Consider the following 18,655-nt stretch of genomic DNA (forward strand, 5'->3'; position numbering starts at 1 on the left):
TGGACAGAGCTTTGACAGTTAACATGTGTTGGGCGGTAGAAGCTTGGATCCTTCAGTGCAAACAGGCGATAGACACAGACACAGACACACACACACACACACACACACGAAGCATGAACCAACACGGTTTTACGCACATACATCTTTTATTACATAACAGGCTTTACTGGGTTGACACACAGCCAGTGAGCGAGTTACACAGACGACCATTAATACAAGCATTGCAGCAACACAGACTCATACAGATCACACACAACAACATAAAAATCACACAATTCATTAAAATAATAATGACATCAAACAATAAAAAAAACACTACTTAATTTGAATGTGATATATGTATGACCAGAGCTCATTTCTATATGTGTATGATTTGACATTGGTGGCTTACACGGCAAGGAAAAAGATCACGTTCATTCTTTTAATGCATAATAATAATAATTTCAGCTTATTCAAATTTTCTCTAAATAAAATGGTTCCCTTTATGTACCACCAGGGGGCGGTAGACTAAAACCCCAAACAATTACTCGTCAAGTGGCAGTGAACAGGTTGAGAAAGATCTACACACTTATAACACGTTTTCAAACACTTCATACAGCAAGAAAATCTTTTTAAATCAAATATTAAATACAGAGGTAAGTGTTCAGGATAGATATGGTTCAAAAATTTAAATATACTTTGTATTGTTTAAAACAGATTCAAATAATGTTGAGGGTGGAACTGGGGGCATATCAGGAAATATTCTTGTTCTTGGAGAAAGCATCTTTCCTAGAAACAGCAAATAAAGACAAAAAAAATACACTTTTATTTACATGTAGTGTGCAAGTAGAGAATTCATAAAGCTAGAGCCCGATGCAGGTGTTTTACCTGTGAATGAGTGCTCATGAGAAGAAGCTGTAGAGATAGGAGAACCCAACAATCCCAATGATGGTACAGCACAAAGTAATCATCATCTTTTTCTGTAGATTTTAAAAAGATGGAAATTAAAAACACAAAAATTAAACTGCAAGTCATGATTGTAAACACAAAGCAGCCAAACACAGGACAATAATTCACATGTATGGACACAACGGTTTGAGGAAATGATTCGAGCAAAAAGGAGAAGTGGGTCAGAGTGGTTATATACATGTCTGTGTGTGTGCGTGTGTGCGTGTGTGTGCGCGAAAAACGTACCTCCTCTTTTACACTTGTCTTTGAAAGGCTGTACTTTGCAACACAGTGGTTATACAATATTCTGTATAAACATGCTGCACCCACAAAAAACATTCACGCAGATCCTCCAGTCATCCAAAAAGAGTACAAATTCAATTACATATTTACCTCGTGTCCCTCAGAGTCAAGCTGGGCAGATGAGCATGACTCTGCAAATGAAGCACTCTTCAAACAGTAGTTAAAAAACATAAAATCTTTAATCACCATTAAAATCATTGGCATTTAAGTTAAAAACAGACTCCAACAGTTTCAGCTGAGCTCTTCCTGCAGCCTGTGCTGAAGGAAAACCCTTGAATAGAAGCATTAGGATTGAAAGGTTGTGGACAGAAGCCAAACAGAGCAGACTGCACTGGTGTACAGATCAAGCTGGTGGCCTCTCATTGTCAAGTGTTTCCTTCACAAGCTGAATGAAAAGCATCACCCAGGCTCCGTTTGAAGGATTTCACTGAGTGACTGTGTCTCTTGTGGTAACTTCATTGTCGTTGCACTGAAAAACCTTTGATGGCTGATATAACCAGTGTATAATACAGTATTTAATAAGCTGCTTTAACTACCCTATTAAGCTACAGAATGACCATATGTACACTGTGGTTCAGTAAATTGAAAGTTTGACATGTTCTCTCCACCAAAAATGAGCTAATGAAATGGTGATGACCAACCAGAATAGAACTCAACTGCAATTTTACAGCTAAATCAGTCTTGTACGACAGCCCGGCTGGAAATCCTCCACTAATTTGCTAAACATGTATACTTAATTCAGTCATTGACTTTTCAGAAAACATGGACTGAAACTGGAAAAAACATGCAAATATGAAAGTTTTGGGATTTTGCACTTAGTGGGTTTGTTGAATTATACGTCTTTATAGTTATATAAGTGAGGGCAGGCTCATCTCTTCCCTATAAAGCAATACAGTTCAACAGCACCACAAACTACAACCTCCAACATGTTGACTAAGTTTAACCAACATCACAAACTATAACAACCAGGGCTGTCGTATTAGATTGGATTATTGCTGTACCTTATAAACCGAGTTGTAAGTTTATAGTAGAAATATTATGAGACCTAAAACATGGCAGAAAATGCATCTCACAGTGGTTTCACAGCCACCTGCCACTGACACAATACTGCAAGTTAAAATTTCCATTTACACTTCATCCTGTGTGACTTTATTAGCAACACTTCATCAAAACGTATAATAAATACAAAAACTATTTTGGCTCTTCTGGCAAATAAGCCACTTGTGTAATTACATCATGTCTCTTTACATCATGTGGCATTAAAACGTCATGTTTTTACAGACGAGACAATCATGCCTTCATATGTAATAGTGCTACAGTGTTCAGATAAATATTCAAGCAAGGAGTGCATGTTTATGCCGCTAGCCCTTTTCCTTCTTTGCTAATCTTAGCTCTGCCCAGCCATGAAATGTGTTTCCATAAGCATCATCCTTCACAAATTTAACATTAAAACCAACGTGCTCTATAAAACTGAAGAATCATAAGTCCGCACACCGATCCTCTTCAAGTTTAGAGAACTGCTTCATATTCAGGCCAGATATTCATAACAGAAAATATAACATTTATATTATTTACATCATCATCTGAGCCTAATCACAGAAATTAAGTCATATTTTGAAATGTGAAAGTGCTGAAACTCCTCCAAAAAAACAAAAATCCCATTACAGTAGCAAGCTTTTCAATCACAAATGTGTCAAGGCTCATAAAGGAAAGACATGAAGACAGTGGAGGTGATGCGTGTCTCACTGGGACTTAATAAATCTCAGATTGACAAAAACTTCCAGGCTGATTCTTTGGCACCGAATGCTGCACAATGAAATGTTTAGTGACACTAGTGGAATTACGATCAGTTATTTTTCAATTCCCTTTTCGCCTACGTGTACATAGTACAGTGGGAATTGTACCTCACCTCAGCATCAATCATGTTTCCTCATTTACAGTAGAGCTTCCTCAAATCTGTCCAAGCTGCATGAAGGAGTCAAACAAACCCTCACAATTCAGGGAGGATGGTTCGGAAGGGAATGATGAAAGTAATTCAAAAGTCAGAAATATTTTGTTATGTTTCTGTAGGTCCTCTTTTTTTTTTCAGCTTTCAAATGTCACATCAAGCCTTCCTCCACTCTTGGTGCAGTTTTAAACTGCTGATCTTTGGATGAAATATGATTGTATCCATCTGAAGTGACCAGTATCAAACTGTTCTTTGGTGGGTCAGCTGATGGAGGGAAGGATGGAGTGACGATGAATGAACTGATGATTGGCAGCAACACAGAGGTCCTGCTTTAGTGTGAGGACGACGATGAGGAGGATGAGAACAACCACAGCACAGACGGCACCAATAACCATCATCCTCTACAGAGAGAGACACAAAGAGAGAGCAGCGTTTAGTGATGAGCTGCATGGGAACTGAAACGAGCCCACAGACGAAACACCAGCTTAAAACGGTGTGTGACTAACTCACTGTCAGCTCTGCTTTGTTTGTTTAGCAGCAACCAGAGGCAAGTGATGCAGAATGGAAGAAAAAAAAAAACACACACACCCAATAACTTCAAAAGCACACAAACACACCTTAATTAAGCCCTCTGGATACAGAGGAAAAACACACAGACACCTTCAGGGAGCCGGAGGAAAAGAACCTGCAAACCCTTTTCCAAAGTCGTCATCATACCCACACACACCCAACATGGCACTGCAGGTGTTATTTGCTGCGGATTTACTCACCCTTAGCTCTCCTCTTACTCAGTTAGCTCATCAGCTTCACTTCAGTCCCACTGACAACCCGATAATGAGAGCTAGTAAGGCCAGCAAGATCACCACAACCACCACTATTATGATCATTTTCTGTTGGGAACAACCAACACAGCACCATCAGGATCATTCTCAGTGTTGAAACAACATTAATTATACTCTTATTTTATACTTATGTGTGATCATTACAGTAACTATTGCTGTACACTATAAAGTCTTTATAGAAGTTTTATGAGTGAACAATGGCTATATCAAGCTTCATTTATTCTCTTTGTTGGTTGGTAACTACCCAAACACTGCGCTTCAATGAAGTCTGATAAATCAGTTTTCACTTGGCACAACAAGGTTGACTTTATGTTAATGTCACAGTTCAACAGTTATTTTCCCACATACTGAAGCAGCGAGAACAGCGAACACACTGCGAAACAAACCAAAGAATAAGAACAACGAGAATAATGCAGACGTCTTGAGCAAACTGTAAACGGAGACAAAGTTAGGGTTAAAGCTGAAGAGAAAGAAGTGGGAGAAAAAGAGTTAAGTGTAGAACATGTATATAAGTGTGTGAGTTTGTGTGTGTGTGTGGGGGGGGTGGGGGGGTGGTGGTCTTGGTTTTGTTTGTTGGTGCTGGGCAGATCAAAGCACAGAGAACCACAGGGTGGAGGGCTCAGGACCAAGAGGACAGGAGAGGTGGGGGATCATCACACGTAACAAGGTGAAGATCGGGGTCTCGATGGTGATGGGATGGTCTTCATGTCGCTAGGCAGGTTTCCCAAAAGCAATCTGTGATTAAAACGGTTTCCACTTTTCATTGCAATGATCTTAAACTATACAGTAGAAAAAAGGGTTTATGTAACAAAGATTCTACCAGAAACATGTGCTTCATTGGCCGACATGCATGGACCACCAATATATTATGGATTGTTATGTAAGATCAAACTTGTGAACATGAATCTGACTCAATCTTTGTCCTGTGGCGTCCATTTCATTTCTCATCCCCTGTATTTAAATTTGTAGATCAGTGATTTCAGGGTCATCGACATTCTTCTTTAAATCCATAAAAACAAAACTTTTACTGTTGCTTTTGGGAAACCAGACTGCTGTTCTTGACCGTAGTCACTCACACGGCGAGCCTCTTGCTGAAACTTTGCTGCTTTCTTAGTGTCGGCTACAGCCCTTTCCACAAAGCCCACTGATTGGTCCATGTTGCTCTCAATCCTTTCAATCATTCCACCCTAACGTGGGTCGAGGGGACGAGACGTTACGAAAAGTACAAGAAAATAAATATGACAAGTGAGAGAGGCAGAAAAAAAGAAAAGCAAAGCACACGGAATGCAACAGTTACGCACCATTGGTATTGTGGGTGCAGGGTGAGGGAGTGTGAACTGTCAACACACGCTGTGTCAAACAGTGTAAAAAGTGTTAGTGTGTATAGAAAGTAAGCAGAAAAAATAGGAAGAGGTCACGAGCAAGCTGGGGCATCCTTGCATCACATTACCTTGCGAGCTTTGGTCTGGTACCTTACAGCTTTTTTGGTCTGCTCCTTAGCGACTGTTATGTGGTCCACTGACTTGGATACATTCTGCTCTATGTTGTCTACTATGTCACCCTGAAAAACACAACACAAACAGTAAGATGCAGAGCAACAACTCAACCAGTAGAACACAAGTAGTAGAGTTGTTTAAAGACACATGTTTTCATAAGTTTCAAGTTCATTGAAGAATTTTGGAATGTCTTTAAAAATATATATTTTTATTATATTGTGAAAAACACTTTTGATATTCAGACAGTTTCCATTCTTTAACATTGTGAGATACGTTTAAAAAAAGTATGAATCTTGAGAAAAATCTGGCACAATTAGGGAACTCACATCTATAAGTTTATGTAATGTTGAATGAATTTAAAGGGGACTGTTGGGCCTTGGCAGAATATTCTAGTTAAGACAGTTTCAATAATGACTCCAGTTTAGTTTTAGCTTTTAATGCTAGGGTCAATTTCCATGATTGATGATATTGCTCAGTTTCTTTGGAACAAACTTCTTCCAGCAAAAAAACTTAAAATACAACATGGTGAAGGTCAAGAGTTGGTTGAGACAGTTGCTCTTGCTGAGAAAACAAGAGTCCAGCAAACTCACCCAACACAAACAGTGCAGTGTCCCTTACCTCAAACAAGCTTTTCCCTCAGAAAGCATGGTGTAAGCAGCAAGAAATATGTAGTTATACTCATGTACACATAAAAACACACAGTTACTGACACGTGTTTATACTGATTGTAGTGCAAAGTCTGCTCTGTTCTACAATGATGCAGAATTCATACATCTTACTAAAAGCATTAATGTTGATTCCATCAGTGTTGGGTGATGAGATGGAGGAGGCAGTGGAAGGAGAATGTAAAGAGATGTATAAGACATGCATGGAGCTGGAAAAGAGGAAACAGAGACAGACGCAGATCGATGGTCAGACCACAGAAGTGATGACAAGAGAAACAAACAGGAAGAAAAAGAGTTGAATACAGTCTGGATTAAACAGAGCTGCAGATAAGAGTCCAGGGTCGATGCAAGGAGTGAATAAACGAATGGATTAGGTATTAGGTTACTGAAGTAACTGATGGGCAGATAAAATGATGGGCTGATCAAAAGAGTGGAGGAGTGTACCTGGCTCTCAACCAACATGGCAATGTCTACAAACATATCGTGCAGTTCCTTGATGCTGCTTTCCAGACGCACGATGTCTTTGTGTCTGGATTCGATCTCACTCAGGGCTTGTTTAGAGATCCCAGAGTCCACAATCTGTGGAGAAGAGAGAACATCAAAATCATATCCCTTTTCAATACTTTACTTTAGGGACCATACATTTGTTTTTCTACTAAACCTTTTTATGTTTCACAGATTAAAACTTCCTGAATACAAAGGTACTGTAAAAACCTTACCAAGGTAAAATTAAGCCAATTCAATTCCTTCAGTTGTTTTTCTTTTATGAATTCAGTGTCACTATACTTGCTGACTTTTAAAGAAGCACAGTTGGTCATTTTAGAATTTTGGTTTGAGGACTGTAGTAAGAAAACACTGTAATCTAAAGGACTGAGACTATTTCATCGCAAACTTTCTCTATTCTCCCTTTCTATTTGCATTCATGGTCACGTTGGCTAAGGCACGTTTTTTAAAGCATTTAGTTGCTATCAGATCGGAGAATGTCAAACTACATTGTGTGTCCTTGTGCAAGAAATTCTTCTCAGGTTGTACTGGAAACAACCTTGTGCTCAGAGAAGCTTTCTCACAATTTGAAATGTACTTTGCTCTCATTTTACCAGAGGTTCCATGCAACTGAAACAAAACAACAAAACACTCTCTGTCATGATGTGTCATCATATTCTTGCAACCCATGTTAGAGCATTTGTTCAGATAGCCCACTTCAAAATACAACGCATTCTTGCCTGAAAAGTTAATGATCCTCTTCTCTTTCTATTTGTTTTTGTTTTTGAGAAGCACCACTTGGCTGTTATATCTGTGAATGAGGGTCAGAGGGCTCAATAAGGCCCAATAGAACAAACTGACTTTGAGCCCAATAGGTTCAAGCACAGCTAATCTTTAACCTGTTGATGCAGCCATTTTGAGTTTTTCCAGAGCCACTGACAACTTGACAGTATGACCAGTGTCAACAACAAAGTGGATGTTAAAAGCACACACTCTTACCCCTGCAGTGAACACAGCAGAATTCCCACTCTCCAGCATCTCCTCCAGTTCTTCATCCGTGGTTGCTTTTCCAGCTGGAAAGGAGAAATGAAAAGGGAAAGAGGAAAGGAAAGGAAGGGTAAATGACAAAGAATACAGCAGGACCATCATGTGACTTTATTGCTGTGTATGTGGGAATTACTCACTGATCTCTAGCTGCCTCTGGATACGTCCTTTACTCCTCTCCCTGAAGTCCACCTGGGCTTCATTATACTTTGTCATTACCTCCACAAACTTCCTTGACAGCACTGCATGCTGGGAGACAACAGAGAAAATATAATATAGCGTAGCAGTAAGTTAAAGATTAAACATGGGTGGACAACAATTATGTGGAACCAGCCCCCTGAAAGTTAAGGTGCGCATCATTTACCTGTGATTTACGTATCCGCATGTCAGCTGAGACCCTCTCCTGCTCCTCCGACTCCAGATTCCTCTCGATGGCTGGAAACAAACCAATATACTAATTTATGATTGATCATTACACATCACATGTTGTCACTTCACATTTCACTTCACTGTTTCACATTATATCGAATAAACATCACCATTATTCTGAGATGTGTGTGTGTGTGGTGTGTGTGAAGCAGACTCACTCTTGAGTTTGTTTCTTGCATTGTTGGCCATCTTCTTAATGTCATTAGTGATTGCCTCCAGTTCATCCTGTGTTTCTGAAAAGGAAAAGATACAAGTCAGCTTATTCAATTATGATTCTCTGACATTTTCAAATCAGTTAATGACACATCTATATAATTTTTCTTGAAATTATCAATTCAAGTAATCAATTAAGGTTTAATGATGGGGAGTTTTTCTGAGCAAAAGTAGGACAGAATCCAATTTGGGACACAAAAAATTTAATGCAGCCTGTAAATGAAAAACATTACTAAGGGTGAAGGTCTGGGAAGGAAACCATCCTTAATGGGAACCTAAGTGAGTACATTGTTAATAAATGTCCGGCTGGTGGTGGTGAGGTATCTTACTCTGATCTGAAGTGGGAGCAGAAAGGATGACAGAGAAGAGCTTTTTGACTTCAGCCACGTTGTCATCAATTTTATCAATACTGCCCCTAATGTCCTCGATCTGAAACACAAAAGTTAAATATAGAAAATTACACAACATATGCAAATCACTAAAACAACAGCAACGTGTCCCCTTTAATGCAGTGACAGTAACAGTCACCTGAGAGAAGAACTCGTCCATGAAGGCTGCGTTGTCCACAGCAATCTCCACCTCTTCGTCATCTTGATCACACGTCTAAGAGAAGAAAAAGGAAGAGACTGCATCAGAGTCATACCAGCAGGTCCAGCTGGACAGGGAGAGCGTGCGAAGGGTGTTTCTCTGAAGCGCACAGGATAAATAAAAAGCGTGTCATCAACACCTCGGGATTAAAGGTTTACTCTGATGTTCATTGTGGTCACCAGGGTAAAAACAGAAAATCAGACAGATGTGTGCCTGTACAGCAATTTATGACCATTACTTATCTATCTTCAATTTATTTTACTGTTTCTATGTCCCATCTCTGTTCATTAAATTGCCTTATGTTTCTGTTATATCTTGTCTTAATGCATTTCTGTTTTATGTCAACTTGTACTCCCTTGTTGTTGAAAGCTGCTACACAAACAGCTCAGAACAAACCAGCTGTTGTGTGGTAATTTTCATTATCAGTGCTCACTGCTCAGCACTAAATCATGTTTTCTATGACATGAAGAAGGAGAATAGATACAATCTATGTCAACAACAATTTCAGAGATCCTGTTAAACAGACTAGTCTGAAGCAAAAACATGGTTCCAAACCATCTCTGTTTAAAACAAATCTAACCCGTCTGTGTACAGCACACATCATGTGAGCCTAATGGTGTCTGTGTCTTTCAACAATTTGTAAAATCTCTGTTTCCTCTGAAAGTATTAAGATTAGTATCTAAATATTAGTTTAAGGGAGGAAATGTTTTTTTCTACAAGAAAAGCTTTCTTTCATGTGTGAAAAAAAATATGCCACATTTCTTAAACATATCAGAAAGCATCAGGCCTGGTTCCATGAGTATTGCCATCACAGTGAGGTGGAAGCAGAAACTTTAAAGTTTCGGGTCAAACCAAGAAATAGTCAGACACTAACTCTCTATTAAATACACAACCTGTTGTTTTGACACTTTTTCGTATGGAGACAAACAAACCAGATATAATGTGTTAATTTGTGACTTTGATGGTGAAGGTGGGCAACTTTAGTTAAGTTAGACAGATCTTTGGACCTGCTGGCTCTAGCTTCATAGTTACAGTCATGAGAGCTGTTGACAATATCAGCACTTTCTACAAGCTCAAGAGACAGAGTTCTTGTTATGCACATGAGAAAATACGTGTGTTTAATAAGCGTCAACAGGCATTTAATCAATGCCATTATAAACGTCGCCAGACAACAAGGGCCCAACTACCGGTACAATGAAACTCCACAATTTACTTCTTGTGTCTTCACCTCTTTACAATTGTCAATGCTACAGTTGCAGTGGAAACTCTGTAACAACACATGTAAATATTGTTTTTCTTTATTGCTCTATAAATACAATGAGATGTTAATCAGTCGCTGGTTTCAACTGTGCAGCCGTGTAGTTTAGAGCAGTAACGTCAGAGGAAGAAGAGGAGGATGGAGGACACAGGCAGAACACAGCAGTCTGAAACAGGCTAACATTATACAGGAGCTACACTGGGGTACAATGTTTTCCCTCTCATAGTACAGGCACAGGAGAACCCCCACTAGGTTAAAGAAATATTAATTCAAAACCGAAATAAACTTCACATCTCACTCGGGACAAGAAAACAATATTAACGTTCACTAAAATGTTGAACTAGTCCTTTAATTGTGTCTTAACACAAAGCAATATGAAAAAACTTTGCCCAAATGAAAATGAGCACAGTTCATTGATTTATACCAGGAAATTAGATCAAATGTAAGTAAGTACACAAACATCAGACTATGACCAACTATTCAGTAGTCCCAAAATAATCAACATTCCTATGATCATCCCACCATGAAGTCTGAGTTTGTATAGCCAATACAAACATTTTAACTGAAAACTGACGTTCAAATATACTGTATTGATATCAACTTTCAATTCCACAATTTCTGTCTAAATATACAAAGCGTTTTCCAGATGTTTATTTCTAATCAGGGAAGGAAGCCTACACTGAGCAGCATTTAGACAATGAGCCACCATTGAAGGCCATTATAATGAAATTGCTTCCTGGTTATCGCAGCTCTTTACGAATACGTCAACTGGAAACATTGGTCTGATCCGAATCAGCCAACACTAAATTCATCAGAGAGCTTCCCTCTGCTGAAGTCATAAAAGCATCACAGGGCACAGTGGGTACACACAGGGCCGATCCCACAGAGCTCGGCGCGGCTGGTGAATATTTACACGGTGAGGGACGAGGGCCAGGCTCCAGGAACTCAACCTGTTTTCAACTGACTTCAAGAAACCACAGCTCAGTTGCAGTGTAAACAGACATCATCGGGCCGTGCTGTGACGGAGTTAGAGGGAGGGGAGTAGGAAGTAAAGCTCCATGTGTTCCCTCCCGTTTGATTACTTATGCATTTAAAGTCAAACATGTGTACACTAAACACCCGATTAGCTTTGCTTTGCCACTACACCCTTAACACTCGTTCTGTTTGGCAATGGATGACACTTGGTGGTGTCCTTCCTTTTAATCAATACAAAGCATTCAACATGTTAAACCAACCTGTGAACTTCTCCACTCTCTCATATCAACTGACTTAGTTTTCATCTCTAAACTGGAAATCTCAATAAATATCAGTACAACACTTCAAAATATAGTTTAACTCGCTCTCTGTGCAAACACATTTACCACAACTGTTAAAATGCAGACTCTTAGTTTGTCTTTAACCCTCTACCCCTCGTCTACAATTTGACTTGCAAATGCAGCCTGGGACCATTTGTTTCAGCCTGCTGTAACTAACAACACATGGGAACAGAGACTTCACCGGACACGCACACAGGTCACGCTGCTTGTTTTTGAACCTCTGGCCAATACATTATGCTCCCTCACACAGCCTTATGCAGCAGCAAGATAAGAACAAGTGCTCGTTTCCTTCCAGTGTCTCTCATTCAGCAAAAATAAGAGGAAACACACACACACACACACACACACACACACACACACACACACACACACACACACACACACACACACACACACACACACACACACACACACACACACACACACACACACACACACACACACACACACACACACACAGTTTCTTTCATGTAAGCTGGCTGATAATGGCTGTAACCATCAGAGGCAGTGACTTTGTCGCAGTCATCAAGAAAACTTTTACAACAGTTCTTGTTAAACTCACTCACTGATCTTATGATTCAACTTGGAAGCACCTGTTCTGGTTAGAAGATTAAAAGATAAATTCAGGGAATTGAGCCGAACACACAACCTCACACATGCTTTATTCTTTTGGATCAAAAAGTGTAATCATTACTCAGTAACCTTGTACTGTTTCCTAACACTGAATGGGGGTTGGTAGTGAGCGGCGTAATGCAGTGTAACCTTTCATGACTTGTTTGCAAGGTTTTTGTGCAAACTGACCAGTATTTTACAGCGTTTTGTGCAATATTGTCTGATGCAGAGGAGAAAGTAACACACTCCCTATCTCGGTGCTGTAAATTAAATATATAAATTGTGAACAAACTAGGTTTAATTCCACTTTAAGCAGCTGTGCCAAAATGGTAATTCACAGAGTCAACCGTCCAGCAGCAAATTAGATTCTTTCTTTTTTTTTTTTTTTTTTACTAAATCAACACAAACACTATAATCTCATGCTTAGTTACATCTTGTGTAATCATGAAAACATTAAAAAACACACACAGGATAACATTTGGACAACTTGGCATCATATTAGAAAATACGACACATGCTGCACATGAGGGACAGAAATGTGACCCCGGATACAGGCTCATTGCTTTTATACAAAACATTTAATGACACTTATTCTGCAGACAAAGCACCATATGTCATGTTGCATAATTCCTCTCAACAAGGCAATGACTGAGCCGAGGTTTTACTCTGCAGCAGATAGAGTCAACTAGCGTCAGCTTCACAAATACAGATGGTCATAAAACTGACTGGCTCTCTTTGCACACAATGTCATCTGACCTCCAATTAGATGACACCTTTATGATTCAGGAAAGTCTGATCAAATGGGAAACTACGTAAAGAGGGATCCAACCAATGGATAGAAAAAATAGAGACACATACACAAGTACAAAGACAGAGCTCATTGGGTTGGCCTTTACACCCCCGCAGTCAAATTTACTTCAGCATACACACGAACAATATGCATCAGAGCCAATGTAAAATAAAAATGGAGTGACCTCTATGACTCATTATCATGCACAAAACTCAATAAACACAGGGCCAACCCTCTGACTCTCTTATCTTTCCCGTGATTCCGTCATCTAAAGGAAACAGAGCTGATAAAATGGCAGACTTTGTCACAGGGGATCATAAAAGGACGAAACAGTAGCATAACACATTCAACAGGATACACTACAGGGCACAATAATGGTTCCACTAGTCGAGCGGCAATAGTTTGTAAATGAATCTATCGGACAATTGAAAGAAAAGTTATCAGCAACTATTTTGGTCATTGATTAAAACAATAACAAAAATACCTAGTATGAAGACGTCGTGAAGCCGTGTGGGAGTTGGTGTTTTCACCAGCATTACAGTGTGTGTTTTGCTGGGAGAGCCTCAGCAACTAGACATGCAGATCCCGGCAATGAATAATCGTGATCCATTACGAGTGACTAATACAGTGGATGGACAAAACAGCTAACAGGCAAACTGGCTAAACAGTGTGTGTTTCCTTAGTCATACATAGTTTGTTCTGGAAGTTATAGCAGAGAAGGAAAAAAGCCAGCGGTAAAGCAGATATGACATGATTAAAAGGCAACCACAATGAAACGTCCCTTGAAAAAATTTGGGATTTCCCTGGGTTTGAACATTGCTGGAAACATTTTAGACGACGTAAGTTCACAAGTCAATGAAATATATAACATAGGTTTGTCATTTTTAGACATTTTCATTAAGAATTGTAACATTTTATACCTTGAACTCATTCTTTTATACCTAGAACATCAATAATGTATTCTGTAGTCACACAAAATTGTGTTTTGCATGTTACAGACTAAACTATGAAAAGAGCCATTCAGCAGGTTAAATAATTATGAAAATAATTTTTAGGTGCAGCTCTGTGCACTACATTGTCCCACAGGATGGTTTAGAGAGTGAGCCAACAGCTATTAGCAGCAGCAGGAGAGAGACCTGAGGTCGGATTTACAGCGGCATGGTGACAGAAGCCAAAATACTCTCATCAGGACTTGTGTTAATGCAACGCTGAAATCTGACAAGGGATTTAAAAAGTGCATGTGCCATAGTAAAAAAACACATTTGTGCCGGTAGAATATCCCCCATTCAGTGTGCTGATATCGGAGCCATATCGCGGAGGAAAGTCACACAGTGTGCAGGGAGGGTAAGGCTTTGACTGAAAGGACATTCGAAAATATTAAGAGGGAAATGGGACAGAAAGGATGAAGAACACTGAGCCGTCACGTTGACATCAGCCTTTAGACTAACTGCACGTAAAGACTGTATTCACCGATTCTATTTTGGCCATAGACAGTAAAGAAGATGGACAACGCATCTCTTCTTCCTCCGAGTATACAGAAATGTCGAAATAGCTTGGATATGAAAGCTGCCATCTTGCGCATTTAGAGCCAGAGTCTGTGCAGTAGCAATCGGGGGATGGAGCCGTGGTATCTAGGTCTTGCCAACACATATGCTCAACCAATCGCGATTCAGCCTCAGCTGTTAATTAATGATGTTTCCGCCCATTTTTACAGCATCAAATAACTGATTAAAACCAAACTTCAACAAACATAAGAACTACCTAAAATGACAGAAACATCTTTGTGAAAAAATGTACTTGATGTGTTTGTTTCCCTCATGTCCCATCCAACATGAAGGAGGATGGATTTACAAGCAATACTGCAGCCAGCCACCAGATAAGTTCAGTCAAAGAATATCAAAAAAATGTGTCCATCAAAAGGAGACACTTTTGACCTATGGTCCAGAACCGAACAATATTCAGTTTACAATGATAAAGAGGACAAAAACCTTATCTTCACATGTGATGAGCTAGAAACATGGGAGCATTTTTTCAATAAAAATATTTTCCCAATATATTTTTGTAGTTGGAGCTTTACTCAAGTCTTTTTAAAGTTGTCAAGCTAACATGTAACTAACTAATGATTTTGATGTTTTTGTTTAAAATGGTCTGAGCAGGCAACCGTATTAAAACGTGAGTAAACGACTTCCAGCATGAGCTGTCACAAAGAGCCAAAGCTCAGGTTAAGCTCCTGGTTCCATGTTGCTTCTCTTTCCCAAGCTTCTCCAGGTCTAAGGTATGTCAGGTGACATAATCACGCTGGTGGCATGAGCACACATTCACATGAATACATGCTCCCACCCAAACCACACAATTTACAGCCTAAATTACAGTAATCAAGTTAAACATTAGAAGGTAAACTGAGGAATGCATCCTGGAAAGTGTAGGGTGGAAGCAGTGATATGACTTTCCAACTTTTAACATAACCTCCCAACAAATAACTGACCTACTTCATTTGCTATCTGCACTTCTTTTCCCTGAAAAGAAGCCAGCTGTGTGAGATACAGACGCCTGGGGGGCAAATATTTGGCCAGCAGTAGCTATAGCAACACATCCCGACTTGGGTTACAAAAGGATCAAGGCCTTACCCCCCTCCCCTGCAAGTGTATTTACTGTCATTAACTTGGTTTTGAATAGAGAAAAAGTGAATAAAATGGAAACCTCGGTGTTGCCAGTGATGACTCTGTTTAATAATCATAATAATCTGACTGTGATGACTTGAGACATAGGAATGGATTGTTTGGGCCCTTGAACTCAGATACAGTCAACCCGAACATTAGATCCTGTATCCATTTTACAACTTTATACTTTGACTATACTTGTTATGACCTCCACCAAAAATATTATGTGTTCGTCTGCCTTTGTCTGTTTGTAGAAGGACTACGTAAAAACTACTCAACCAATTTCCATGAACCATCGATAACCATTCATTTCTAAAACGAACTAGATTTTTTTTTCTTCTTAAGATTGTGAGATTTCTAGTAAGTGTCATTCTAGTATTTTCAATGGTTTAACGTATTCCTAGCAAAAAGGGGAACTACAGTTGTAAAGAATGACTTTTCCATTGTTACTATGCATCTGTTACCTTTCTGTTTTCTTCTTTAGATAATCACTTTGTCTATGAAATCATATTACAGTTATAAAAAATATTTTTTTGTGTGACCATCAGATCACAACCATGATGTTTAATATCCATTGACATAAAACCACCGCCCACCACATATGAGGAGCTGAAATGAGAATATTTTACACATTTCTTGATATATTTTCTGTCTGCCAGCTAAATAAACAACCAACTCTTGGTTTCAGCTTTAATGGCAGGTATCATTTAGTGAAAGTAAAACGGAATGGTTAACCGCTCAAAACTAAACCTGAGTAAATTGTAAAGATATTTGTACACACGTCTTCATCATGTGAGGAAGCGATGGTGGTGAGAGCAGCAGCTTAAATATGCAATGTAAAGAGGATATTGGGCAATAATTTAGATCACGTCTTAATTCAATAGTTTAAACAAGTGAAGTACAACGTAACAGTGTTTTGAAAGGTGTTATGTAATTTAAGTTTCTCATTATTAACATTCTTATTGTTAATAATAATAATTATATCCAACCACACAACATGGCTGCATGTAAAGAAACTGGAAATGATGTTTAAACAGATGACCCTCTTTACAACCGGCATTTTACTACACACATCAGGAGTTATGTCATCACAGGGTAGGGTGTTGGTTCCAATGGACAAAATATTATGTTTTATGTATTTATCCAAAAGGTTTGATTGAAAAGTGAATTAATTCGAAATGGGGGGGGGGGGGGGGGGGAGCTTTTATTAATCTGAATTTATTCCTTTTTTTTTTCCATAATGTGTTTTTCCAACGCGTTCAGAGAAACGACCCATGAGGAGGAAGAGACAGACACGGACACCTGAAGCCAACCCTGACATTTCCTGGACATCACTCACCGCTTTAAGTTGCTCCAGTCGGTCCTTCATCTTTCCGATGGTTGAGTCAACACGTTTCTAACCAAGCTGACGAAACCCGTGTTGAAAAGCTAGTCCCGGTGCGTGGACTCCTCCGCCGGCTGCTGGGCTAGCTGTCCGTCACAAACCCTCCGCCACTGAGAAACAACATGAAACTCCGCTAAACTCCAGAGTCTGAGGAGGAGACCACTCTTTTTTTCCCGGGCGACAATAACCGTTCCGTCGCTTTTTTCCCATACAATATGGCTGCTGGGTTTAAACCCGGTGTTTTCTCTTCGCTAAATCTCCTCGGGCCGCGGATTAAAACAACAGTTGTGTGCAGCAGTTTAATCTGTGTCTCTCCGCGCGGGACGGTAATCATTCTAAAACGCACTTCTCCGTCTCACGCATGCGCGCGGTGGGCCCCGTCCGCCGGGGAGGAGGCCACGCCCTGAGCCACCTGCAGCAGTGTGATGCGTTCAGGTGAATAATACAAACTTTGAACACCTCACCGCCTGAATGAAACCTTTACTTTTTAAAGCAGTGCGTAGGATTTATGTGAGAGGATCTATTGGCAGAGACTGAATATGAAATAATCCTTGTGATGTTTTCACAAGTGTGTGAGCATCTAAACTCTTTTACCCTAGAATGGGCCATTTATATTTAAATACTGCCGCCATGGTTTTTTACAGTAGTCCAAACTGGACCAACTAAACACCGTTTGAGTGTTTATGACAACTGAAGGCTGAAGGTTCACTCTCATGTTGGGAAGGGGGGGATGAGGTGAGGGGTGTTCAGCTGCAACATGAAAATTCACCACTAGATTTCACTAAATTCTATATACACTGAACCTTTAAATAGACTTTATTAAATGAAACTGGCCGCAGAGAACTTCTATATACATGTACATAAAGAGATGGTAACGTGGAAACAACAAGGAAACGTGGTAGAATCTCCTCATGATCAATAAAAGATTCAAGATTCAAGAAGATTTATTGTCATTCCAAAAGCACAAGGTACATGAGAGGGAAGGAAACTAAGTACTGATGTAAGCAGCAATGAAATGGAACAATAAAATCTAAAACCTAAGCAGAAGCAGCAAATAAATGCAATTAAAAAAAACAATAGAATGTTGCCTCTACATTATTACAATTGAGGACATTGATTATATGTGAGAGTTTGAGTGTCTTTTGTTTTACATCAAACGATCTTTGTTTTTTTCAATTCAGTTGTTATTTGTTTCTAGGCGGCAACACTGGGGATGATGGTTTTGTTGCAGAGCTCCAGCCTCATTTTCCATTAAAGACTATTGTACTTATCAGTGTCCAGCAGAAATCCTGGTGTGAACTGGGCAGTTTTTCTATTAATACATTATACATGACAGATTTGCATCAATGTTAACACCAATAGATGTCACTTTCACCTGAACATCTGGAGACCTCTGACATTGTAGAAGCAGGTGTTCGATGGTTCCATCTTCGTGGCAATTGGGAGGGGGTGACAAAGCAGCTCCATTTGACAACTGCCCATGCACACTAATAGTCCACCAACAAAAACTAGCAACTTTATGTCTCTTTAATTTGCAGACATGCTATTACTTACTGCCACTCTGTGATGGAGCAAATACTCCAATTTTACCTAACACACAAGAGAGCAACGACCTGTTCTCCGTGATTGATGATGAGATGAAGAAAATAATAGCCACTTGACAGCCATTGGATTTACTGCTACCCAGCAGTGGAGGA

At 39.5% G+C, this 18,655-nt stretch overlaps 1 protein-coding gene across 4 annotated transcripts; it reads right to left on the minus strand.

The window, feature by feature from the left end:
- Positions 1-125: 125 nt before the first annotated feature.
- stx3a (syntaxin 3A) lies at positions 126-17,420 on the minus strand. 4 transcript variants are annotated; one of them, XM_034597566.1, is made up of 11 exons: positions 16,914-17,420; positions 8,879-8,953; positions 8,680-8,779; positions 8,296-8,370; positions 8,073-8,143; positions 7,849-7,957; positions 7,664-7,737; positions 6,626-6,760; positions 5,471-5,581; positions 3,949-4,068; positions 2,252-3,579 (listed from the first exon to the last, which is right to left on the minus strand). In XM_034597566.1, exons 1-10 carry the CDS (start codon positions 16,941-16,943, stop codon positions 3,985-3,987), a joined length of 864 nt encoding a protein of 287 aa, XP_034453457.1. In that variant the 5' UTR covers positions 16,944-17,420; the 3' UTR covers positions 2,252-3,579; positions 3,949-3,984. The 4 variants fall into 4 exon arrangements, 3 of the variants coding, with proteins under 3 accessions (XP_034453459.1, XP_034453457.1, XP_034453458.1); XM_034597568.1 differs by lacking the exons at positions 2,252-3,579; positions 3,949-4,068; positions 5,471-5,581 and adding exons at positions 126-768; positions 868-959 and having other exon boundaries at positions 16,914-17,321; XM_034597567.1 differs by lacking the exon at positions 5,471-5,581 and having other exon boundaries at positions 16,914-17,320.
- Between the last annotated feature and the right edge of the window lie 1,235 nt (positions 17,421-18,655).

This window comes from Hippoglossus hippoglossus, chromosome 10, assembly GCF_009819705.1.
Source record: "Hippoglossus hippoglossus isolate fHipHip1 chromosome 10, fHipHip1.pri, whole genome shotgun sequence".
Classification (NCBI taxonomy): Eukaryota; Metazoa; Chordata; class Actinopteri; order Pleuronectiformes; family Pleuronectidae; genus Hippoglossus; species Hippoglossus hippoglossus.

Excerpts from the sequence above, each read along its gene's own strand:
- stx3a (XM_034597566.1), bottom strand. The coding sequence starts at position 16,943 with ATGAAGGACCGACTGGAGCAACTTAAAGCG. Across the intron at positions 8,780-8,878 it reads TGGACGAGTTCTTCTCTCAG|ATCGAGGACATTAGGGGCAG; the intron begins GTGACTGTTACT and ends TTTGTGTTTCAG. Across the intron at positions 8,144-8,295 it reads TGCAAGAAACAAACTCAAGA|CCATCGAGAGGAATCTGGAG; the intron begins GTGAGTCTGCTT and ends GTTTGTTTCCAG.